Consider the following 26411-nt stretch of genomic DNA (forward strand, 5'->3'; position numbering starts at 1 on the left):
CAGTGGAGCATGCCTCTATTTTTTAACAATATGTCGGCTATCCACTAGCAGTCATCGTACGATCCAATGCCATGTGACGCCACTTCCCCGGGATAGGAGGCGTTGTCCCACCGTGCTGCTGCTCAGGCGTCACTTCTATGCAGAAACCGGTTATCCTGCAAAGGGACATACATTAGATAAAGCCTATACATAAAATCGAACGGTTCAGGCATATTTGTGTCTTCGTTCGTGCTATTATTAGGGGTTGCTTGTCTAGGATATAGGCTACGTTGAAATATCATATATAATATCATCATAGTCTTTTCGTGCACAAAATGATCAAGAACGGACATCACCAAATGAACACAACAGGGAAAGATGCAGGGACGAACCTCGGCGCTACAGCTTGCAGTCCGGAGAAGAGAAGACGAACTATCCGGGTGTGGTGCGACGGGTGGTGAGTGATACAGTATAGCATTACAGAGACAGCTACATATAAGGCCTGTGTTGCTACATTGTTGCCCTGAGTATGCATACGCCGACAATTAAAGGAATTATTCTCATAAATTTGAGGGGTGCCCACCGCTATGAAACGGCCCAACTTATAAAAAAATATAGTAGGTAGGTCTATTTCAAAGATTGCATATTTTAATGAGGGGGAAACGTAACATAATTTCGCCATTCATCTGATGTCCAGTGAACTGTTCATAGCCAATGCACTTCTTAGAAATACTGGCATAAACAGCAGCGCATGCTATTTCCATTCTATCGGCATCCCGCCTGTCAAAACAGAAAGGTGTTTCAATAGGCTCATGCCAGGTGTGTTTACCTTCCAGTCTTACTCTCATTAATGTCAACATGCCAACAGGGTATTCACTTTGCATGTTATTCGAGCGATAGGGTAGGCTATGCACGGCGACCGTAGCCTAGGCAAACTGCATGCACGCATGGTGTGCATACAAGTGGAGAAGGGTGCAATTGTGGCCGGCAATTCGGGGTGTTCCTGCATGTGGGCATTCCTGCATCTGCAGGAACCCCTCTTTATACTTCTATTGGTCCATTTTTAAGTTAGGGACAAGCGGGAGGTGTGGGGTGCTCTAGTACAGTTGGTGGCGTTAATGCACAATAAGGTTGGATGCCAGCCAACGATAAACGCCACAGAAGAAGGGGTGGGGGAGACAATGGTAGCTAGTTAGCCGTACACTGGTAGACAGTGTCCTTCACCCCTCGACTGTCGGGCACTGTTTTCCCGCAGTTCTGTTAACGACGGCGAGGGCAGGTGTTGGGCAGGTGTTCGGCAGGTGGGAGCGAAGGACACTGTGTGCTAGCTTAGCCAGCTAGTCCTAAAGAGGACTCCGGTACACAGCAGGCGGGAAACGGGGCCGACACCGTATGCTAGCTAACTAGCAAGCTAGCTAGCACACGATGTCGCTAACTATACTGAACAAACATGCAACAATTTCCTCGATTTTCCTGAGTTTCACCAACAGTTACATATAAGGAAATCAGTCAATTGAAATAAATAAATTAGGCCCTAATCTATGGATTTCACATGACTGCGCAGGGGCACAGCCATGGGTGGGCCTGGGATGGCATAAGAGACAGGCCCACCCACTCGGGAGCCAGGCCCAGCCAATCAGAATGAGTTTTTCCCCACAAAAGGGCTTTATTACAGACAGAAATACTCCTCAGTTTCATCAGCTGTCCGGGTGACTGGTCTCAGATGATCCCGCAGGTGAAGAAGCCGGATGAGGAGGTCCTGGGCTGGCGTGGTTACACGTGGTCTGCGGTGGTGAGGCCGGTTGGACATACTAACAAATTCTCTAAAACCACATTGGAGGCGGCTTATGGTAGAGAAATGAACATTAATTTCTCTGGCAACAACTCTGGTGAACATTCCTGCAGTCAGCATGCCAATTGCACGCTCCCTCAAAACTTGAGACATCTGTGGCACATTTTAGAGTTTAATGATCATGCTGTTTAATGAGCTTCTTGAAATGCCACACCTGTCAGGTGGGTAGATTATCTTGGCAAAGGAGAAATGTTCACTAACAGGATGTAAACCAATTTGTGTATAACATTTGAGAGAAATAAGCTTTTTGTGCGTATGAAAAAATTCAGGGATCTTTTATTTCAGCTCATGCAACATGGGACCAACACTTTACATTTTTGTTCAGTATATCAAGCTAGCTAGTACACAGTGTCGCCCTAGCTTCCCGTCTGCTGTGCTAGCAGGAGGCGGGGACAACCGGTAGATAGTGTCCTTCGCCCCCACCTGCTGAGCACGTTTGTTTCTCTGGTACATAGCAGGCGGGGGTGACACCGTGTGCTAGCTAACTAGCAAGCTAGCACACGGTGTCGCTAACTAGCTAGTTAACTAGCACACGGTTTTGCCCATTCATGCAGGAACCAATAGGGTGCTCGAGGGGGGGCCTTCATGCACGAACGAATGGGATGCTCAATGGGGAGATGTTCATGAAGTAACCAATGGGATGCTTGAGGGGGGGCGTTCCTGCAGATGTAGGAATGCCCATTTGCAGGAACGCCCCGAATTGCGGGCTGCAGGTGCACACTATTGTACGAGTGTACAACTTAACTCTACTTCTTTTGCTGTGGATTTCGGATATTTGATCTAGAATTACAGATAGATTCCTGTACACAATGCACTGAATACCACCTAAATACCACAACCCCCCAAGCATGCATGTCATGGCAACATGTAGCCTTAAGGAGATGGCCATGCCAAACCCATATAGGCTATATTTAAAATATGAGTAGGCTTGGCCTTTATCGTCAATATTAGAATAGCAGAATTAGTACTATTTTATTCCAAATGGAATGATCCCATGTGAAATACACCTATACCAGGACTGAATGAATGTATTGACTTATTGATTGGCAATTTGGCAATTGGTTCTGCTACCATAACACTCACATATATGGAGACACAATCACCCATTCTCATGTGCTGGGGCAGAAAGTAAGGTAAAAGTCAGGTAACTCAAGACAGGAAGGGGGACCTCTGAGATAATACCCGGTGTCAACAGTTCACATTCCTTCCAACACACTTCAGAGTACAGAGTCAGCACTCCGAAGTCTTCAACATCTGTCCCTCTCTCCAGGAACAAGGGCGTTTGTTGCATGCTATATTTCTTTGCATGTTTGCATTTTGTTGCACGGAATTAATATTTTTCACAAAATACAGCATGTTACAAACAGCGCCCCATAGGCCTGCACTATCACTCGCTCCACCTCCCTGACACCCACTGTATTGTACTGTAGGTGTTTAGACCACAACACCCTCCTCCTCTGTGTTGTAACCTGCTTATGACACAAACAAGCCCGCCATTGTTCAGTGGTCAGAGTTTGTTTCAAAATGTAGTGGTAGTGTGTGTAAACTAAACACTGACATTGTTGAGCATTTCTGCCATGAGAAACACCGTCACACATACTCTCCCCCTTGGCCAGAGTCATAAGCTACAGGACATGTACCTGACCCACGTCGGGGAAGTAGGAAAAAAACACGCTTTGAATTCATGCGCGTGAAGACCAGGATTACGCCAGCTTTCTCTGGGAGAATTCTAGTCATTCTGGTGCAGCCGCCTAGCAGTGGTTTGATGGAATGTTGCAGAATGTTTCGGATTCCAGAATATTAATCGGTGGGGTGAGTTCCCAAAGAGAGCCAGTGTCAACAGAGATCATTTCAGTAACCCCTCGGCCCACACCTGCCATGTCCATGAAAGTTCATACCCTGCGGACTCACTCGTCTGTCCTCACTAAATACAGTACATTGTTTGGCCATACAGTTCAGCAGCATCACCATATTCTTGTTGACATCTAGCACCGTCAGCATCAGCTGTAGTAGGCCCTAGGAGTGGCACTGGACAGATTGACTCAGGAAATGATTATAATTTTTTTTGTCTGTCAGTGAGACATTACGCTAGATTCTATCAAATCCGCCCTAGCCAACACCCGCATAGCGGTTGTTTTGGCGGTGATAGAAGTGGAACTGCGTTAGAGCTGTCAAACCAACAAGTGGCATTTTACCTAAAGCGGACATTGCCATTGGCTGCATAGAATCACATTAAGAGAAATCCCATGCAGCCTTGTTTACAAGTTTGAACACTGGAATGTGATCTGTAATCTACACCTCTATTAGGCTGATAGAAATCCTCATTACTTTTTTTTGTGATTTTCAATTTGAGTGTAATTATTTCTATACAGCCTACACTTACTCGTTCTGAACTTCTAATGCGAGTGGGACAGGTGTGGCTTTGTGACAATGATCACACGAGCAGCCACTCTGCTTTGACAGCTCTAACGCAGTTAAACCTCAGACACCGCCAAAACATCAGCTATGCAGGTTAACTAGTTAACGCTTGGATCTGATTGAATCTAGCCCTAAATCTGCTAAACTATCAATTGTAGGAGTGTCACTTGTCAGATTGTCTAAGAATTTAAAAAAATAAAATAAAAATCAGTGTCAGTGAGACCTTATCTGTTCGACTATCTATCCGGACTAGCTAGGGTTGAAAAAGTCAGTGAACTTTCAATAAATTCGCTGGTTTTCCCGAAATCCCTGTTGGACAATTCACGGAATCAGGATGGAATAAGCAGGAAATCCGGAATTCAAACAGGATCTCTGGAAAATCAGGGAATTTATTTTGCAACCCTAATCCGGACACTGTCCTGCCTTTAGGGTTGAAGTTGGAGACATTCTGTTCTTAATTGGTTTCCAGTGACAGAAGGTAGCCAGGGTCAAAGTTAGCAACATCATCAACTGAGCGCTAAAGTCCACTGACACTCCTCACTCAGGCTTTCACATAGCTGCTGCCAGGCCGGGTTGTGTTCATTAGGCAACAAACAGAAGGAAATAAACCTACTGAAACAGGAAGGGCCTACCTGGATGCTCATTTTCGTTTACCGATGCAAAGTGTTTGAAAACGTGTGTGCCCTAATGAAGACGACCCAGAACACAGCCTATAAACATGCAGTTTTTAATCTCAGTCAGGGGAGGAGTCATTCTGAGGTGATGTCTGTCTGTAAATCCCCAGTAGTAATAACCTCTGTCAGGGGAAGAGTCATTCTGAGGTGATGTCTGTCAGTAAATCCCCAGTAGTAATAACCTCTGTCAGGGGAAGAGTCATTCTGAGGTGATGTCTGTCAGTAAATCCCCAGTAGTAATAACCTCTGTCAGGGGAAGAGTCATTCTGAGGTGATGTCTGTCTGTAAATCCCCAGTAGTAATAACCTCTGTCAGGGGAAGAGTCGTTCTGAGGTGATGTCTGTCAGTAAATCCCCAGTAGTAATAACCTCTGTCAGGGGAAGAGTCATTCTGAGGTGATGTCTGTCTGTAAATCCCCAGTAGTAATAACCTCTGTCAGGGGAAGAGTCATTCTGAGGTGATGTCTGTCAGTAAATCCCCAGTAGTAATAACCTCTGTCAGGGGAAGAGTCATTCTGAGGTGACGTCTGTCAGTAAATCCCCAGTAGTAATAACCTCTGTCAGGGGAAGAGTCATTCTGAGGTGATGTCTGTCTGTAAATCCCCAGTAGTAATAACCTCTGTCAGGGGAAGAGTCATTCTGAGGTGATGTCTGTCAGTAAATCCCCAGTAGTAATAACCTCTGTCAGGGGAAGAGTCGTTCTGAGGTGATGTCTGTCAGTAAATCCCCAGTAGTAATAACCTCTGTCAGGGGAAGAGTCATTCTGAGGTGATGTCTGTCAGTAAATCCCCAGTAGTAATAACCTCTGTCAGGGGAGGAGTCATTCTGAGGTGATGTCTGTCAGTAAATCCCCAGTAGTAATAACCTCTGTCAGGGGAAGAGTCGTTCTGAGGTGATGTCTGTCAGTAAATCCCCAGTAGTAATAACCTCTGTCAGGGGAAGAGTCGTTCTGAGGTGATGTCTGTCAGTAAATCCCCAGTAGTAATAACCTCTGTCAGGGGAAGAGTCATTCTGAGGTGATGTCTGTCAGTAAATCCCCAGTAGTAATAACCTCTGTCAGGGGAAGAGTTGTTCTGTGGTGATGTCTGTCAGTAAATCCCCAGTAGTAATAATCCTAACAGATGTAATGACACCATATATTATCTTTATGAGAGAGATAGCATAGGAACAAGCCTTTCTATATGAAGTATTTGTGGTAAATTCGAGAAACCATTAGACACAGGCATCAAGTAAAGATTTGACCAATAAGAATAAAAAATGAGAACAAATGTTTGGGCTGTCTTGCTGGAGGCCTGGCTGATTTGCAGACCCACGTTGTACACAGCGAGCTGTGCCCCAATGGTCTGGAAAGCCAGTCGTTATAATTGCATATTCAATCCGTCTCAGAGTAGGCATATTGATTGGTTCTTTCAACAAAATATATATATATATATCTTGGGGTCTCATTGTTTGGATTTGAAAACCCAACAGTTGTTAAGCAAGGGGAAGACACTCAGAGGCTCTGAGTGGCTGTCCGTGTTTGAGTGAGAGAGACACAGAGGACAACCAACCAGTAAAGGCACAGTCCCGTTCATTATCGACACTTGGTGCAGACAACATCAAACAGCCTCCCAGACACTGAAGTCAGGAGGACTGGTATCAGCCAGACTGTGAAGTCATTAGGACTGGTATCAGCCAGACTCTGAAGTCAGGAGGACTGTTATCAGCCAGACTCTGAAGTCATTAGGACTGGTATCAGCCAGACTCTGAAGTCAGGAGGACTGGTATCAGCCAGACTCTGAAGTCATTAGGACTGGTATCAGCCAGACTCTGAAGTCATTAGGACTGGTATCAGCCAGATTCTGAAGTCAGGAGGACTGGTATCAGCCAGACTCTGAAGTCCTTAGGACTGGTATCAGCCAGACTCTGAAGTCATTAGGACTGGTATCAGCCAGACTCTGAAGTCATTAGGACTGGTATCAGCCAGACTCTGAAGTCATTAGGACTGGTATCAGCCAGACTCTGAAGTCATTAGGACTGGTATCAGCCAGACTCTGAAGTCCTTAGGACTGGTATCAGCCAGACTAGGGGGTCTCAACCAGTAATGGAAATTAGATGGTCTTGGGACTTCTTTTGTTGGGCTTGTGCTTTTCAGTTGTCTGTCCACTGCCTCTGGTAGTGCTCTCTGCTCTGTAATTACACTGTCACAAAACAATTAAAGGATCCCCTTAACGACATGATTGCTCCAAAATTGAGTACATGATTGATTTTAGACATTGATGCTCAATCGATCAATTTAAACTTACAGTAAGTGCACGAACACTTAAAGATTGTATATTAGGAAAATATGTCAGTTAAAAAAACATAGAGTAAGTGTACTTTGTCATCACGTGACATGGTGTAGACTTAAAAGGATCTATCTTTACATGCTTATAGTTATCCTTTATTATTATTTTGATCTATTTGATCCTGTTTACCTTATTATAGTGATTCTGTTTATCTATCATTTATCTATTTAGCTGTGCACTCCTTTCTGTGCTATCTCTATACCACTATACCATTCCCTACTAGGACCTAGCTGGTGTTATTGTCAAACAGCTCTGGTGCTATTTGGGTGTCTGTCTGCTAGCTGACCTTGCCACACTACTTAATATTTCATTACGGCCTGTGATCCTCTGGTGATTCCTCCCCTGCTAAAAAAAACCAACAGGAACAGCATCACCCCAGGCCAGACCACCTTGCAAGCCACCTAGCGTTCCTGGGTTACACTGTCCAAGGGCAGGCAAGCAGGCAGACAGACAGACAGGAAGGCAGGCAGACAGACAGACATGGACACCAAGCCCAGGACGGCAGGGCATCCCTCACAAGCATAGTCTTTTATGTAACCATTAGTCCTTTGTCTCAGTCTCCTTACACACAAACGCAGGTGCACACACACACACACACACACACACACACACACACACACACACACACACACACACACACACACACACACACACACACACACACACACACACACACACACACACTTAACTTCTGGCCTGACCAGCTACACTCAGTAGTCACATTATACCCCCCATTTAGAATAAAGGTGTATTCCTATCCACAGCTCTAACAGACAGCGTAAAGGAAACTGCTAATGCTGTTCAGTCATCACACACAAAACAATGTCCTTTTGGTCGCGCCACACAACGTGTTCATTTAACATTCGGTACCGTTGATAACGCTTTTAAGAACAGCCACGTGGGAAAGAAAGCTGATTAAAAAAAAGGTGATAACATTAAGTGCTCCATCTTGAAAGTTCACTTAAGGGCAGTACAAAGTAGCAACAAGAGCAGGCTGTGCAGTGTATAGTGATACGACCACAGCACACCATGGTTCAGGCGTTCACTGTGTCATCACTACCCTACCCCTTAGACAGGTAGGCTCCTTAGCAACATGAGATTCTCTTACTGCTCTGGGCTGGACATCTCTAAAGCGTGACATCTCTAATTTGATGACATTTTATAGCAGAGATAGCAAGCACGTCATGTAAAGTAGTTGTAAATGGTTTATGACTGCTGTTATCCACTTTTATGATCTGTCAAATTACTAGATGTACAATTTATTTAGACTTTATTTAACTAGGAAAGTCAGTTAAGAACAAATTGTTATTTACAATGATGGCCATTAACCATTAACACACATTTTATTGACACAATACACTGGCGATAAGAATACTCCAGGTTTCAACTTTCTCTGTAATATTTTACTGTAGGCAATGTGCATGTATGTCAAGTGCCTCTATAACACAGGCTACATGACTACAAATGTGCTATTCCAGTTCCGCTATAACATGCTACTGAGGAGGTTTGATGCCATTTCCACATAAGGGAAGTTATAGCCTAGGGCCCTCAAATTCAAATCAACTTCAACTTTCCCCCCTCCAACCAGGGACTGATTTAGACCTGGGACTCCAGGTGGCGAAATAATAATCATGTATAACAGAAAACCAGCAGGCTCCGGACCTTGTAGGGTAAGATTTTAATACCCCTGCCGGGCCTAGGGAATGGAATGGGGAAAGTCATAAATCCAAAAGGTCACAGGACAACAACGTCCTGTCATCTATAGTACCCATTATGACAAGCTTCATTGTATCGTATACCATGGTTCATAATGTTTATGACAGATGGTATAATGTCTTATGTAGCTGTTCTAAAGGCTTAATCAATCCATACATCAGGGGGCCTACAGTATAGCATTACCACTTGCTGTGCTAATTCTCACTGTACCTGTACCTCAAACACCACTGAGTGAGTGAGGAGCCGGAACAGACACCAAACCACTGTATGGCCTGTCATGTCAGCAGTTTGAGTGATAGCAGGCTAATGCTAATGTCCATCTTTTAGTCATCACCTTGCTAGATTACCTTGTACCAAACTGAGTCCCAATCTGGCCTAAAATCAAATTAGCTACAGATCTCCATGACTACTATGGATGTAGTAAATCTGTTTCTCTGACTTTGTTACTCTGATGGTCTAAAATGTACATTATGGACAGGTTTCCCGGAACCAGATTAAGCCTGCTCCTATATTACAACACATCCTCAGTGGAAAAGTGTTTTTTAAGTCCAGGAATAGGCTTAATCTGCGTTTTGGAAACTGACCATATGAATTCTAAGACATGTTTGTGACTGGTTGATACAGTTGTTTTTTTATTGTCATTGCATCATCTAATAATATAACACATGCTGGATGTGATATAAATAATAATAATTTTAAAAAAAAGATGGATCCACATACAGTGGGGAAAAAAAGTATTTAGTCAGCCACCAATTGTGCAAGTTCTCCCACTTAAAAAGATGAGAGAGGCCTGTAATTTTCATCATAGGTACACGTCAACTATGACAGACAAAATGAGAAAAAAAATCCAGAAAATCACATTGTAGGATTTTTAATGAATTTATTTGAAAATTATGGTGGAAAATAAGTATTTGGTCAATAACAAAAGTTTCTCAATACTTTGTTATATATCCGTTGTTGGCAATGACACAGGTCAAACGTTTTCTGTAAGTCTTCACAAGGTTTTCACCCACTGTTGCTGGTATTTTGGCCCATTCCTCCATGCAGATCTCCTCTAGAGCAGTGATGTTTTGGGGCTGTCGCTGGGCAACACGGACTTTCAACTCCCTCCAAAGATTTTCTATGGGGTTGAGATCTGGAGACTGGCTAGGCCACTCCAGGACCTTGAAATGCTTCTTACGAAGCCACTCCTTCGTTGCCCGGGCGGTGTGTTTGGGATCATTGTCATGCTGAAAGAACCAGCCACGTTTCATCTTCAATGCCCTTGCTGATGGAAGGAGGTTTTCACTCAAAATCTCACGATACATGGCCCCATTCATTCTTTCCTTTACACGGATCAGTCGTCCTGGTCCCTTTGCAGAAAAACAGCCCCAAAGCATGATGTTTCCACCCCCATGCTTCACAGTAGGTATGGTGTTCTTTGGATGCAACTCAGCATTCTTTGTCCTCCAAACACGACGAGTTGAGTTTTTACCAAAAAGTTATATTTTGGTTTCATCTGACCATATGACATTCTCCCAATCCTCTTCTGGATCATCCAAATGCACTCTAGCAAACTTCAGACGGGCCTGGACATGTACTGGCTTAAGCAGGGGGACACGTCTGGCACTGCAGGATTTGAGTCCCTGGCGGCGTAGTGTGTTACTGATGGTAGGCTTTGTTACTTTGGTCCCAGCTCTCTGCAGGTCATTCACTAGGTCCCCCCGTGTGGTTCTGGGATTTTTGCTCACCGTTCTTGTGATCATTTTGACCCCACGGGGTGAGATCTTGCGTGGAGTCCCAGATCGAGGGAGATTATCAGTGGTCTTGTATGTCTTCCATTTCCTAATAATTGCTCCCACAGTTGATTTCTTCAAACCAAGCTGCTTACCTATTGCAGATTCAGTCTTCCCAGCCTGGTGCAGGTCTACAATTTTGTTTCTGGTGTCCTTTGACAGCTCTTTAGTCTTGGCCATAGTGGAGTTTGGAGTGTGACTGTTTGAGGTTGTGGACAGGTGTCTTTTATACTGATAACAAGTTCAAACAGGTGCCATTAATACAGGTAACTAGTGGAGGACAGAGGAGCCTCTTAAGGAATAAGTTACAGGTCTGTGAGAGCCAGAAATCTTGCTTGTTTGTAGGTGACCAAATACTTATTTTCCATCATAATTTGCAAATAAATTCATAAAAAATCCTACAATGTGATCTTCTGGATTTTTTTTCTCAATTTGTCTGTCATAGTTGACGTGTACCTATGATGAAAATTACAGGCCTCTCTCATCTTTTTAAGTGGGAGAACTTGCACAATTGGTGGCTGACTAAATACTTTTTTTCCCCACTGTACATAATCAGTTCTGAAGCAGCAACACCAGGGTCCTGTCCAGTAGGGAGAACATGTTTTGTAACTGGGAGGTGAACCCTAACCTGAACCTGTCCTGATAACAACACATCTGTTGTAAAACATCTTGCTACAGTGTGCCCTCCCGAACAGGACCCTGGCTAGTTCTTTCCCCTTGATTTCTGTATTTCTCTCTAATGGTGTGGTTGTCTAATGTTGTTGAGGAGAGAAAGCAAGAAAGCATTTCACAGTACCATGTGCACATAATCAATCAACTTTGATTTGAATTGTTGACAGCTTCTGTGGTGAACAGTTTCTGTTGACAATCTCCCCTCCATTCTCCCTAGTATTAACTGTTGCTTTGTTATCCCTCCTCTAGCTATGACATGGTCCATTATGGTCACTCCAACCAGCTGCGGCAGGCCAAGGCCATGGGAGATTACCTCATCGTTGGAGTACACACAGACGGTAAGAGCTTCAGGCCTGGGGTTCCAGTCCCAGCATGCAACAGGGGAGCCTCCATCACACCAGGGTTGGAGTTCCAGTCCCAGCCTGCGACAGGAGAGCCTCCATCACACCAGGGTTGGGGTTCTAGTCCCAGCATGCAACAGGGGAGCCTCCATCACACCAGTGGTTGTATTCATTAAGCACTGAACGTAAGAAAATGGATGGAAACAGGGAGGAGTTACCTGGACCAAAACCATTAGTTACCTCATCCAATAATAATCCTTAATTTCCGTTGTGGGCCCTAATGAATGTGACCCTGACCTCCATGGAATAACCTCCACTCTCCCAATCCCCTCAGACTCACAGACCCAGCATAGTGACCTCATCCTTTCAGCCCTCAACTGCCACTACCAGTCCCCCATTATATCTCTCACTCCAACCAAGACCCCAACCAGACCTGACCTGCATCACCTCAACACAGAGCCTACACCCCCCAAACACACACACACACACGCACACACACACCAAAGCATCTCCCAGCCAGACCCTATCCCTTTCCTCCTTCGCTCCCAAACCCTTCACCCTGACATGGGGAGGTGTCTGGCTGCCAGCCTCCCACTGCTTTAATAACGTCATCACCACCAGGAACCAGGATTGTGTTCATTAGGCACCAAATGAAATAAAAACGGACTGAAACAAGGATGGACTACCTGGACTTGTTCTTGTTCCGTTGCAAAGTGTTTTTCATTGTGTTTCCTAATGAACACCAGCCACCTGTGTGCTGTAAGATCTTGTGGCTGTTGTGACAGTAGTAACACAGGGACCCAAACAGTGGATGGGACACAACACATCAGTGCCTCCCATGGCACACTAAGGCACTGTGACCGACAGACACACTGTGCGACGGGCGCCATGTTAGTGTTTACGATAACCTAGAACTACATGGCTTAACTCAAACAATAGAGCCTCACACGCTGTGGTCTGTCAGGGACAAAGGAACACATAGATAGTAGGCTATAACCTCTCTATCACACAGAGAGGAGAGAGAGAGGCGTGATAATGGATTATCGTTACAGTGCTCCAGTGTGGAGAACGTACTGTACACTCAGTGTAAAACTATTATACAGTTAGTAATGTATCTCTACCTCCCCTGTCCCCCCCCCCCCTCTCTTTCTCTCCCCCCCTTAGGTTTATAACAGACAAGGTCATTGTTGCGTCCAGTTTTGATGACTTTGCAAAACAATATACACAGACTCTTAAGCCATTGTTTGTTTTCAGACCCACATGGATCATTTCTAGCCTGGACCCAGATCTGTTTGTGCTGTCTTGCCAACTTCTATGGCCAGGCATGCCACTGAGCATAGGGGTTAACTTGGCAGACAACACAAACAGTTCTGGGATTATTTCACTTTATTGAAACAAGTTCACAGTCAACCAAGTCTTGGCGGTCATACAGTATATCCCTATGTTGTACGCATGTTTTCATTGTTTGAGTCCATCACACTATCTACTGTAGCAGCCTGGTGGTCCAGTCTTTTGGTGCTCTAGCCTACTCTTTTCTTTGTACCTTGTCATACCAATGGTTGACAACAACATGACAGTTGGCTACAGCGCATGCAGTATGGCAGGGTTTCCCAAACTCGGTCCGAGGCCCGCCCCTGGGTGCACGTTTAGTTTTTTGCCCTAGCGCTACACAGCTGATTCAGATAATCAACTCATCATCAAGCTTTGATTATTTGAATCAGCTGTGGGGGGGTCAATTTATGCAACCACTAAGAGCGTTGAATTGTGAGGCTAAACTTGTCCGCTGTTTTGGTTCCGTAGCTACCGCGTTGTAGCAGTGTGAAGCACACCGGTGCACAGAGCAAAGTCTTGCAGAGCAAAGTGTGAGAGCAAAGTCTTGCATCGCGTTCATCTCAATATCTGCGGTGCTGTTCGTTGCAAAGTCTCGCTGAGTATACTTTTAACCGATCAAGATGTTCAGATCACTATCTGTTCATGGCTCGTCTATAGTAAACATGGTCATAAAATGTGTCTCTTACCATCAGCTGTGAATGTCCAGACGTATGGATCTGAATGTGGACCGGAAACTGACCACAGGACGCTTGTTAAAGGGATAGTTCACTCAACTAATTTCATCATGATCAAAAGGCATCATCATCACAGCTTTTTATCTGTACTGAATGTGCTCTATCTTGAAAACTTGACTGCTGATATGCACACTTTTTGGGGGATCGTGTTAACAGTGTTCTAATGAACAAAATACTCAAACATGAACTATCCCTTTAATGCCAAGTGTAAACACTCTCTAAAGCTATTAGCATCTGGTGGTTGGTGTGCTTTGATGAATATCAATGACCATTAGTAATAATACCTCCTCACCCTGTAGGTGAGATCTCACAGCACAAGGGTCCCCCGGTCTTCACCCAGGCTGAACGATACAAGATGGTGCGAGCCATCAAGTGGGTGGATGAGATAGTGGAGGGAGCGCCCTACGTCACCACACTGGAGACCCTGGACAAGTACTCCAGTGACTTCTGTGTGCACGGAGGTGAGTTTGCTGAGATGTTTGAATGGGTGGGCCGGTTCTGAATATTCAGTTCATCTTTATTTAACCAGGATAGTCCACTCAGAAAGAGTGGAACATCCCCCCCCCCCCTTTAAATAAAGTTTGATTTTAACTCTCTTTCTCTAGAAACACTGAAAGTTAGGAGCTGGTAACATGGCGAACATAGTAACACAGTAACATAGTAACATCTGCTAAACTGTGTACGCTGCCAATACACTTTTATTTTATTTTATTTGAATATTTTGGGGGGTAATATCATGTTTTGTGTATTACCAATATCTAATGGTTCTATCTTGCCCCTTGACCTGCTATAAAGTATCTCATGTCTGTCACCTTGATCAGAGTATAGCAGACATGTTGAATGTGTGATTTCAGATGACATCACACTAACAGTGGATGGGAAGGACACATACGAAGAGGTGAAGAGGTCAGGGAGGTACAGGTGAGGTGACTCAAGCTGGAATGAACCTTGAACTAAAGCTGTCATTAATAATATACACTGAACCAAAATATAAACGCAACATGTAAATAAAAGATCCCAGAAATGTTCCATACACACAAAAAAGCGTATACGTTTTACATCCCTGTTAGTGAGCATTTCTCCTTTGCCAAGATATTCCATCTACCTGACAGGTGTGGAATATCAAGAAGCTGATTAAAAAGCATGATCATTACACAGGTGCACCTTGTGCTGGGGACAATAAAAGGCCACTCTAAAATGTGCAGTTTTGTCACACAACACAATGCCACAGATGTCTCAAGTTTTGAGGGAGCGTGCAATATTTTTTATATTTTTATATTTTTTAACTAGGCAAGTCAGTTAAGAACAAATTCTTATTTACAATGACGGCCTACACCGGCCAAACCCGGACGACGCTGGGCCGCCCTATGGGACTCCCAATCACGGCCGGTTGTGATACAGCCTGGAATCGAACCAGGGGGTCTGTAGTGACGCCTGACTGCGGGAATGTCCACCAGACTTGTTGCCAAAGAATTGAATGTTAATTTCTCTACCATAAGCCTCCTCCAATGTCGTTTTAGAAAATGTGGCAGTACGTCCAACCGGCCTCACAACCGCAGACCATGTGTATGACGTCGTGTGGGCGAGCGGTTTGCTGATGACAACATTGTGAACAGAGTGCCCTATGGTGGCGGTGGGGTTATGGTATGGACAGGCATAAGCTACAGACAATGAACACAATTGCATTTTAACGATGGCAATTTGAATGAACAGCAATACCGTGACGAGATCCTGAGGTCCATTGTCGTGCCATTCATCCGACGCCATCACCTCATGTTTCAGCATGATAATGCACAGCCCCATGTCGCAAGGATCTGTACACAATTCCTGAAAGCTGAAAATGTCCCAGTTCTGCATACTGCATACTCACCAGACATGTCACCCATTGAGCATGTTTGGGATGCTCTGGATCGACGTGTACGACAGCGTGTTCCAGTTCCCGACAATATCCAGCAACTTCGCAAAGCCATTGAAGAGGAGTGGGACAACATTCCACAGGCCACAATCAACAGCCGCATAAGGCAAATGGTGGTCACTCCAGATACTGACTGGTTTTCTGATTCACACCCCTACTTTTTTCTATGGTATCTGTGACCAACAGATGCATATCTGTATTCCCAGCCATGTGAAACCCATAGATTAGGGCGTAATTAAGTTATTTCAATTGACTGATTTTCTTATATGAACTGTAACTCAGTAAAATCTTTGAAATTGTTGCATGTTGCCTTTATATTTTTGTTCACTATATTATATATTGATTTAATACATTCTTGTATTATTATATTATTATTGCTGTTGTTATGCTCTGTCTACAATTGTACAATTTTGTGTCATGGCCTGGTGTTGTTCCAGGGAGTGCAAGCGAACCCAGGGAGTTTCTACCACAGACCTGGTTGGTCGTATGCTCCTGATGACCAAAGCACACCACAGCAACATAGTGAGTATAGCAACCCCTCAAAGGCTACCATAGTGAGTATAGCAACCCCTCATTAGTTACCATAGTGAGTATAGCAACCCCTCAAAGGCTACCATAGTGAGTATAGCAACCCCTCATTAGTTACCATAGTGAGTATAGCAACCCCTCATTGGTTACCATAGTGAGTATAGCAACCCCTCATTAGTTACCATTGTGAGTATAGCAACCCCTCATTGGTTAACATAGTGAGTATAGCAACACCTCATAGGCTACCATAGTGAGTATAGCAACCCCTCATAGGCTACCATAGTGAGTATAGCAACCCCTCATATGTTACCATAGTGAGTATAGCAACCCCTCATTGGTTACCATAGTGAGTATAGCAACCCCTCATTGGTTACCATAGTGAGTATAGCAAACCCTTATAGGCTACAATAGGACCAGGAGTTCTTCTTCCACTTCAGTTGAATTTCCACTTAGTCTCCTATTGACATCAATGCATCACTAAGTGAAAATGTAGAAGTTATGATTTGCTCCTACAGTAGCTGTCATGTCTCTTAGCTCCTATTGTTACAGTTGAATAATAGATGAACTCATGCCTGTTTTCTCTCCTGTGTCGCCCTCAGGGCCATTCAGACTATCAACAGCACACAGACAACTTTGGGAAGGTAGGTCCCATGTCTACTCTCATACAAGTACAACTTTAAGAAATGTTTGGCTGGTGCCAAGTGATATCTTTAAAAATTCCACAAAGGCTCACTCTGTGATGTGTACAGCTGTTTTTGATCATTTAAATGACGAACAGCCCTTTAAAAATCAGAGTGCACTTGACCATAGCAACCGCTTTGTAATGGTCTACTATGTGTCCAAATCCTGGGTAGACTCTTCTCTGACACAAATTTAGTACCCCCCCCCCCCCAACTCTCGCCAACACTCTCTGAAACAAAAGGCGTTATTGTGGTGCCCTTATGATAATCAAAACTGTGGGCCGGGCCAGTTGGTAACAACTACCACCTCTGTTCCCTCTGAATACAGAAACTGACCATAGGATCTACATTTTAACAATGTTTGGATTCTAAATGGGGGTGGGAAAGAGAATGGTACTTTAGAATGATCACCGTTACGCAACAAGGGTTGTATTTTTCAAACGTTAAAAGAGAGAGAAAAATACATGTATTTGGCCAGTGTTTAATAAATGTGTTGGGGGCTCTGACGGACGTTGAGATATACCTCAGAGTGCTGACTGACTGGCTACTGGATGTCCAAAAAGAGGGATCTCAGATGGTGTTTTACTCATTTGGCCACTGGGTGGCGAAGTGTGATCATCTTCTCCTATGAGAAATTACCATAGTGAATATTGAATACCAACTTTGAATACCAAATGCTATAGGATTTGAATAAGTCAAGCTGCCACATACTGGCGTGGTGTGGTGTTCCCTTTCTGCCCAATGAACTAATTTATGGACAATACATTTGGCTCAAGAACTCCCTCAGAGGTTCCAGCTGTATAGCCTCTGTATGGAATATCATACTATCATCATCTATTACTCAGTGTAATGATATCATTCATTGCTGGCTTGGAATTAACATTTAGTCGTGGTTTGTCAAGTGTTACAATGTATTTATTTGTGCTCTTTGTGCATTATGGGTGTTGCAGGGTCCGAAGGGCCATAGTCCATGGACGGGGGTGTCCCAGTTCCTCCAGACGTCCCAGAAGATCATCCAGTTTGCCTCAGGACAGGAGCCTCAGCCTGGGGACACCATCATCTATGTGGCTGGAGCCTTCGACCTCTTCCGTATCCTCTGTCTGGTGGCTCCATGAATGCACTACTTTCACTTGCATGTGTTTGATATCATTCCATTCATTGCATTCCAGCTTTTACTCCCTTCAGCAGCCTCCTCATATCTACCATGTCTACGGCCAGGAGCTTTTCCTGACCATGTCTATAATATGATGTGAGTTGATACAGGTAACTGCTAAAATAAAGGAAACACCAACATAAAGTGTCTTAATAGGGCATTGGGCCACCACGAGCCATAACAGCTTCAATGTGCCTTGGCATACATTCTACAAGTGTCTGGAACTCTATTAGAGGTATGCGACACCATTCTTCCACAAGAAATTCCATCATTTGTTGTTTTGTTTATGGCGGTGGAAAACACTGTCTCAGGCGCCGCTCCAGAATCTCCCATAAGTGTTAAATTGGGTTGAGATCTGGTGACTGAGACGGCCATGGCATGTGGTTTACATCATTTTCATGCTCATTACCATTCAGTGACCACTCGTGGAAATATACTTTGTATCCCTCATTTACTCAAGTGTTTCCTTTATTTTGGCAGTTACACGTACATAAGAATGGTTTGATTTTTTTAATTTTTTTGTCATTTAGCAGACGCTCTTATCCAGAGCGACTTACAGGAGCAATTAGGGTTAAGTGCCTTGCTCAAGGGCACATTGACAGATTTTTCACCTAGTCGGCTTGGGGATTAGAACCAGCGACCTTTCGGTTACTGGCACAACGCTCTTAACCACTAAGCTACCTGCCGCCCCCACTAAGCTACCTGCCGCCACTTGTAACTAAGGCCTTCTCTGACGGCAGGATACATCAATGTCAGGTGACACTATACACTCATATCTACCATGTTAGGGCAAGGAGTTTTTATTTTCTGACCATGTGACCTGACCAAGAAAAACTTGGCCATAGAAAGACAAACACCCCTAATGCTACCTAGCTGCACTACAATTATGTGATTTAGATGTTCTATTTTTCTATAACTAGCTGGTCCTGTGGTCAGCTAAAACACCTGTGCCCAGTCATCTACAGTATGTGGAGAGGTTTGATATTATAGACTGGGCTCAGAGGCCTAGTTCATAGATACTATAGTTGTTGTTGTTGTTGTTGTTGTCAGCCTTGACCACTGTCTTCTCAGATATCGGCCATGTGGACTTCCTGGAGGCAGTTTCCAAGCTCTCAGACAAGCCATATGTTATAGTGGGGTTACACTTTGACCAGGTGAGTCAGACAAGCCACATGTTATAGTGGGGTTACACTTTGACCAGGTGAGTCAGACACGCCATATGTTATAGTGGGGTTACACTTTGACCAGGTGAGTCAGACAAGCCAAATGTTATAGTGGGGTTACATTTTGACCAGGTGAGTCAGACAAGCCACATGTTATAGTGGGGTTACACTTTGACCAGGTGAGTCAGACAAGCCATATGTTATAGTGGGGTTACACTTTGACCAGGTGAGTCAGACAAGCCATATGTTATAATGGGGTTACACTTTGACCAGGTGAGTCAGACAAGCCATATGTTATAGTGGGGTTACACTTTGACCAGGTGAGTCAGACAAGCCATATGTTATAGTGGGGTTACACTTTAACCAGGTGAGTCAGACAAGCCACATGTTATAGTGGGGTTACACTTTGACCAGGTGAGTCAGACAAGCCACATGTTATAGTGGGGTTACACTTTGACCAGGTGAGTCAGACAAGCCAAATGTTATAGTGGGGTTACATTTTGACCAGGTGAGTCAGACAAGCCACATGTTATAGTGGGGTTACACTTTGACCAGGTGAGTCAGACAAGCCAAATGTTATAGTGGGGTTACACTTTGACCAGGTGAGTCAGACAAGCCACATGTTATAGTGGGGTTACACTTTGACCAGGTGAGTCAGACAAGCCAAATGTTATAGTGGGGTTACACTTTGACCAGGTGAGTCAGACAAGCCACATGTTATACTGGGGTTACATTTTGACCAGGTGAGTCAGACAAGCCATATGTTATAGTGGGGTTACACTTTGACCAGGTGAGTCAAACAAGCCATATGTTATAATGGGGTTACACTTTGACCAGGTGAGTCAGACAATCCATATGTTATAGTGGGGTTACACTTTGACCAGGTGAGTCAGACAAGCCATATGTTATAGTGGGGTTACACTTTAACCAGGTGAGTCAGACAAGCCACATGTTATAGTGGGGTTACACTTTGACCAGGTGAGTCAGACAAGCCACATGTTATAGTGGGGTTACACTTTGACCAGGTGAGTCAGACAAGCCAAATGTTATAGTGGGGTTACACTTTGACCAGGTGAGTCAGACAAGCCACATGTTATAGTGGGGTTACACTTTGACCAGGTGAGTCAGACAAGCCAAATGTTATAGTGGGGTTACACTTTGACCAGGTGAGTCAGACAAGCCACATGTTATACTGGGGTTACACTTTGACCAGGTGAGTCAGACAAGCCACATGTTATAGTGGGGTAACAATTAAGTACCTTACTGTAATAAAAATTGTCAAAAATAGCTTTTTAGCAAAAAACTATTTCTCAAGCAAGAATTTTGCAAGGACTGTCTACTGGGGAGGGGAAACTTAAAACAAGCTGTTATTGGCAGAGAGGTTTGGAAATCTCTTTGTTATTGGTCTATTAACCAATTTACCGCCTGGTGATGTCACCAGCCAAGCCGAAACCCCCGCCCATGCAAACAGATTGTATTTTCAACCAGAAACTATCAGGAAATAACACTGATTTAAAAAATGGGCCTTTAATCTGAAAGCAGGTTATGGGCATTTCGGATTTCAAAGGCAATGTTCCCACGTTCACGGCGATCCCATTCACGGTAAACGCTGCATATGTCAGCTTAATCTGAAATTGCCTTTAAAAACCGCAATGCCTATAACCAACCCACAGTCAAATTAAGTCCTGGCCTTAATAGTGGAGATTTGCTTAATCTTATTCTTACTTTTGGATTTTGTGTGTATTTTTCAGGAGGTGAATCGCTACAAAGGGAAGAATTACCCAATCATGAATGTCCATGAGAGAACACTCAGTGTGCTGGCCTGTCGAGTAAGTTCGCTCTCCTCATAACAGATACTGTACATCTCTTTCATAAGAGATACTGTACATCTCTTTCATAAGAGATACTGTACATCTCTTTCATAAGAGTTGTTTTGTAAATAGTGTGTATGCAGGGCTCCCTTGTGAAAGAGACCTTGGTCTCAATGGGACTCCCAGTTAAAGTAAAATAATGAGCAGAAGTGATGAGTGGATGAATCTAACGTGTTCTGTTCTGTCGCTGTCTGCAGTATGTCTCTGAGGTGGTGATTGGTGCGCCCTATGCAGTTACAAGAGACTTACTGGACCACTTCAAGGTAAGGGCTCAAGACACTACACTTGTTCTGCAGAGCCATTTGAACCAGGCTGAGCATGCTAACGTTTGTGGACACTCCATTGGTAACTACAGTGGGTTAGTGTTGGTTTTCACCCTGCATGGTATCTACAGTGGGTTAGTGTTGGGTTTCACCCTGCATGGTATCTACAGTGGGTTAGTGTTGGGTCTCACCCTGCATGGTATCTACAGTGGGTTAGTGTTGGTTTTCACCCTGCATGGTATCTACAGTGGGTTAGTGTTGGGTTTCACCCTGCATGGTATCTACAGTGGGTTAGTGTTGGGTTTCACCCTGCATGGTATCTACAGTGGGTTAGTGTTGGGTTTCACCCTGCATGGTATCTACAGTGGGTTAGTGTTGGGTTTCACCCTGCATGGTATCTACGGTGGGTTAGTGTTGGGTCTCACCCTGCATGGTATCTACAGTGGGTTAGTGTTGGGTTTCACCCTGCATGGTATCTACGGTGGGTTAGTGTTGGGTCTCACCCTGCATGGTATCTACAGTGGGTTAGTGTTGGTTTTCACCCTGCATGGTATCTACAGTGGGTTAGTGTTGGGTTTCACCCTGCATGGTATCTACAGTGGGTTAGTGTTGGGTCTCACCCTGCATGGTATCTACAGTGGGTTAGTGTTGGTTTTCACCCTGCATGGTATCTACAGTGGGTTAGTGTTGGGTCTCACCCTGCATGGTATCTACAGTGGGTTAGTGTTGGGTCTCACCCTGCATGGTATCTACAGTGGGTTAGTGTTGGTTTTCACCCTGCATGGTATCTACAGTGGGTTAGTGTTGGGTCTCACCCTGCATGGTATCAACAGTGGGTTAGTGTTGGGTCTCACCCTGCATGGTATCTACAGTGGGTTAGTGTTGGGTCTCACCCTGCATGGTATCTACAGTGGGTTAGTGTTGGGTTTCACCCTGCATGGTACCTACAGTGGGTTAGTGTTGATTTTCACCCTGCATGGTATCTACAGTGGGTTAGTGTTGGGTCTCACCCTGCATGGTATCAACAGTGGGTTAGTGTTGGGTCTCACCCTGCATGGTATCTACAGTGGGTTAGTGTTGGGTCTCACCCTGCATGGTATCTACAGTGGGTTAGTGTTGATTTTCACCCTGCATGGTATCTACAGTGGGTTAGTGTTGGGTCTCACCCTGCATGGTATCTACAGTGGGTTAGTGTTGGTTTTCACCCTGCATGGTATCTACAGTGGGTTAGTGTTGGGTCTCACCCTGCATGGTATCAACAGTGGGTTAGTGTTGGGTCTCACCCTGCATGGTATCTACAGTGGGTTAGTGTTGGGTCTCACCCTGCATGGTATCTACAGTGGGTTAGTGTTGGGTCTCACCCTGCATGGTATCTACAGTGGGTTAGTGTTGGTTTTCACCCTGCATGGTATCTACAGTGGGTTAGTGTTGGGTCTTATCCTGCATGGTATCAACAGTGGGTTAGTGTTAGGTCTCACCCTGCATTGTATCTACAGTGGGTTAGTGTTGGGTCTCACCCTGCATGGTATCTACAGTGGGTTAGTGTTGGGTCTCACCCTGCATGGTCCATCTACAGTGGGTTAGTGTTGGGTCTCATCCTACATGGTCCATCTACAGTGGGTTAGTGTTGAGTCTCACCCTACATGGTCCACCTACAGTGGGGTAGTTTGGATCTCACCCTGCATATTATCTACAGTGGGTTAGTGTTGGGTCTCACCCTACATGGTCCACCTACAGTGGGTTAGTTTGGATCTCACCCTGCATATTATCTACAGTGGGTTAGTGTTGGGTCTCACCCTACATGATCCATCTACAGTGGGTTCGTGTTGGGTCTCACCTTGCATGGTATCTACAGTGGGTTAGTGTTGGGTCTCACCCTGCATGGTATCTACAGTGGGTTAGTGTTGGGTCTCATCCTGCATGGTATCTACAGTGGGTTAGTGTTGGGTCTCACCCTGCATGGTATCTACAGTGGGTTAGTGTTGGGTCTCACCCTGCATGGTCCATCTACAGTGGGTTAGTGTTGGGTCTCACCCTGCATGGTCCATCTACAGTGGGTTAGTGTTGGGTCTCACCCTGCATGGTATCTACAGTGGGTTAGTGTTGGGTCTCACCCTGCATGGTCCATCTACAGTGGGTTAGTGTTGGGTCTCACCCTGCATGGTCCATCTACAGTGGGTTAGTGTTGGGTCTCACCCTGCATGGTATCTACAGTGGGTTAGTGTTGGGTCTCACCCTGCATGGTCCATCTACAGTGGGTTAGTGTTGGGTCTCATCCTGCATGGTCCATCTACAGTGGGTTAGTGTTGGGTCTCATCCTGCATGATATCTACAGTGGGTTAGTGTTGGGTCTCATCCTGCATGGTCTGCCTCTGCAGGTGGACCTTGTGTGTCATGGGAAGACAGAGGTGCATCCTGACAAAGACGGGTCTGACCCCTATGCCGTAAGTACCCTGCGTAGTTTTTTGACACATAACTCTCTGTTACTAAAAAACAATGTGCTGGTGCACTCCAATTGATAAAAAACTATAAGGCCATGGGGACTTGGTATAAGGTGCTCTTTGAAAGGGAAGTCTATGACTGGTAGAAAATCAAAGGGGATAATGGCTATCACTTAGTTAACTAAAAAATTTGAAAAATTTATCGTGGGGCTTAATTTTCCCATCAAGGCAATCTCGCAGAAAAACAGAGGGATGAACTTATTAATTTAAAAAGTATTTGTTACTTGGTTACATAGTGGTTACAATGAATTTGGAAGACTAATATAATATACAGTATAATATGTAATAATATATGCCATTTAGCAAACACTTTTATCCAAAGCGTGCAATGTCTAAGTGAATGTTTAAGTGTGGACTGTGTTTCTCTAAATGCAGGAGCCCAGGAGGAAAGGAATACTGCACACTGTGGACAGTATGAACAGCCTCACCACTGATGACATTGTTCAGAGGATCATCAAAAACAGGTAAGGGCAGGAAGAAGTGAGACAACCTGGTATGTCCTGTAGCCAGCTAGAGAGATTAGAGAACTGAAATATCTCTGTAGTTTAAATGATGCTAAGGTCACGTCATCATGATAATATCTATGTAGTTTCAATGATGCTAAGGTCACGTCATCATGATAATATCTCTGTAGTTTCAATGATGCTAAGGTCACGTCATCATGATAATATCTCTGTAGTTTCAATGATGCTAAGGTCACGTCATCATGATAAAATCTCTGTAGTTTCAATGATGCTAAGGTCACGTCATCATGATAATATCTCTGTAGTTTCAATGATGCTAAGGTCACGTCATCATGATAAAATCTCTGTAGCTTCAATGATGCTAAGGTCACGTCATCATGATAATATTGGGGAAAAGTCAAGAAAGTCACATACTATATTACTCCCAGTAACCTTTCTCTACTTTGTAAGTGTATGAACCATTTGTCTGAACCTGCACAGCGTTTTGGGTGTGCGTCTTCAGCTCCCACTTTAGATATAGTAATAATGTATGCCATTTAGCAGAATCTTTATCCAAAGCGACTTACAGTCATGCGTGCATAAATGTTACGTACAGGTGGTCCCAGGAATCGAACCCACTATCCTGGCGTTGCAAGAATCACGCTCTACCAAGACATTAAAATTATACTATACTCGAAATCACAGAAGTGTAAATATGCCATGCTTTACTATGATGGTTTTAACTAATAGCCCTCTGCATACTATTGAAACCTCCCCTCTGTGTCCCCTGTGATGCAGGCTGCTGTTCGAGGCCAGGAACCAGAAGAAAGAGGCCAAAGAGATGGCTATGATCCAGGCCATGAAGAGGCGAGAGGAGGAGAAGAGCAAGGAGAGAGCCCAGGCTGTGCTGTAGGACGACAGGCCCGAAGGAGCACTCCCAACACCGAGGAACCATTGCCCACCCACAGGGTCAATCTGAGACTGACTAAACCCAATACATCTAACCCCCACCACCAATGCAGCACAGTCAACCCACCTCCCCTGTGTTCCAACTCCCAACCAACACCCTCCAGGTCACACACTGTCCTTACCAACAGCCGGCCCCGACAGACAGCATGCCTTTGTTTACAACATGCAGTATTCTTACAATGGGAGTTCTGTTGTAGGTTCGACATGGTAATGTGTTAGGTGAGGATGTTTTCTTTGTCTTAATACAGGATGTATGCATTTACATGTCCTTTATTTCTTATGGTTTGACGGACCACCCAAACAGTATAGATCTCTCACTATCTACCCTTCCCTCACTGAGTTATAACCAGACAAGGAACCAGAAGGCCCAACATAATCACTGAGTTATAACCAGACAAGGAACCAGAAGGCCCAACATAGTCACTGAGTTATAACCAGACAAGGAACCAGAAGGCCCAACATAGTCACTGAGTTATAACCAGACAAGGAACCAGAAGGCCCAACATAGTCACTGAGTTATAACCAGACAAGGAACCAGAAGGCCCAACAAAGTTACTGAGTTATAACCAGACAAGGAACCAGAAGGCCCAACAAAGTCACTGAGTTATAACCAGACAAGGAACCAGAAGGCCCAACAAAGTCACTGAGTTATAACCAGACAAGGAACCAGAAGGCCCAACATAGTCAGTTATAACCAGCCAGACAGGGAACCAGAAGTCCCAGCCTAGACTTGTGGAACCAGACAGGTGTGTCTCTAAATAAGTCTGGCTGCGTAAGTTAAGGCCAGACTAATATTTGTTTTCCAAGTAATTCTCATACCGGAAGTTATTTTTCTTGTGGTTGATTGACCTTTATAAAACAGGAGAATTATTCATTATTCATTTATGGGCATTTTTTCGACTCAGTGAGTCGGACAGGGGAACCGAGAGGCTAGTGGTTAGGTTGAGGTCTGTCGGCCGAGGCTTGGGCTTGTTGCTTTGGTGACCCATCAAACCACCTCTGCTGCTCCTCGCACAGCAATTATTGAGCAGCCAAGAGTTTGGATGCGTCCGAAATGGCACCCTTTTCCCTATATAGTGCACTATTTTTGACAAGGGCCCGATGGT

The 26411-nt window shown here is 44.5% G+C and overlaps 1 protein-coding gene across 2 annotated transcripts; it reads left to right on the forward strand.

The window, feature by feature from the left end:
• LOC121568721 (ethanolamine-phosphate cytidylyltransferase-like) lies at nt 1-25981 on the forward strand. Of its 2 annotated transcripts, none has more exons than XM_041879122.2 (13): nt 1-436; nt 11662-11750; nt 14119-14280; nt 14674-14740; nt 16172-16256; nt 16862-16903; nt 17884-18031; nt 19167-19249; nt 21010-21087; nt 21327-21392; nt 23771-23836; nt 24269-24357; nt 25135-25981. In XM_041879122.2, exons 1-13 carry the CDS (start codon nt 315-317, stop codon nt 25247-25249), a joined length of 1212 nt encoding a protein of 403 aa, XP_041735056.1. In that variant the 5' UTR covers nt 1-314; the 3' UTR covers nt 25250-25981. The 2 variants fall into 2 exon arrangements, with proteins under 2 accessions (XP_041735056.1, XP_041735057.1); XM_041879123.2 differs by having other exon boundaries at nt 17893-18031.
• Nucleotides 25982-26411: the final 430 nt, after the last annotated feature.

This window comes from Coregonus clupeaformis, chromosome 7 (assembly GCF_020615455.1).
Source record: "Coregonus clupeaformis isolate EN_2021a chromosome 7, ASM2061545v1, whole genome shotgun sequence".
In the NCBI taxonomy this organism is placed as follows: Eukaryota; Metazoa; Chordata; class Actinopteri; order Salmoniformes; family Salmonidae; genus Coregonus; species Coregonus clupeaformis.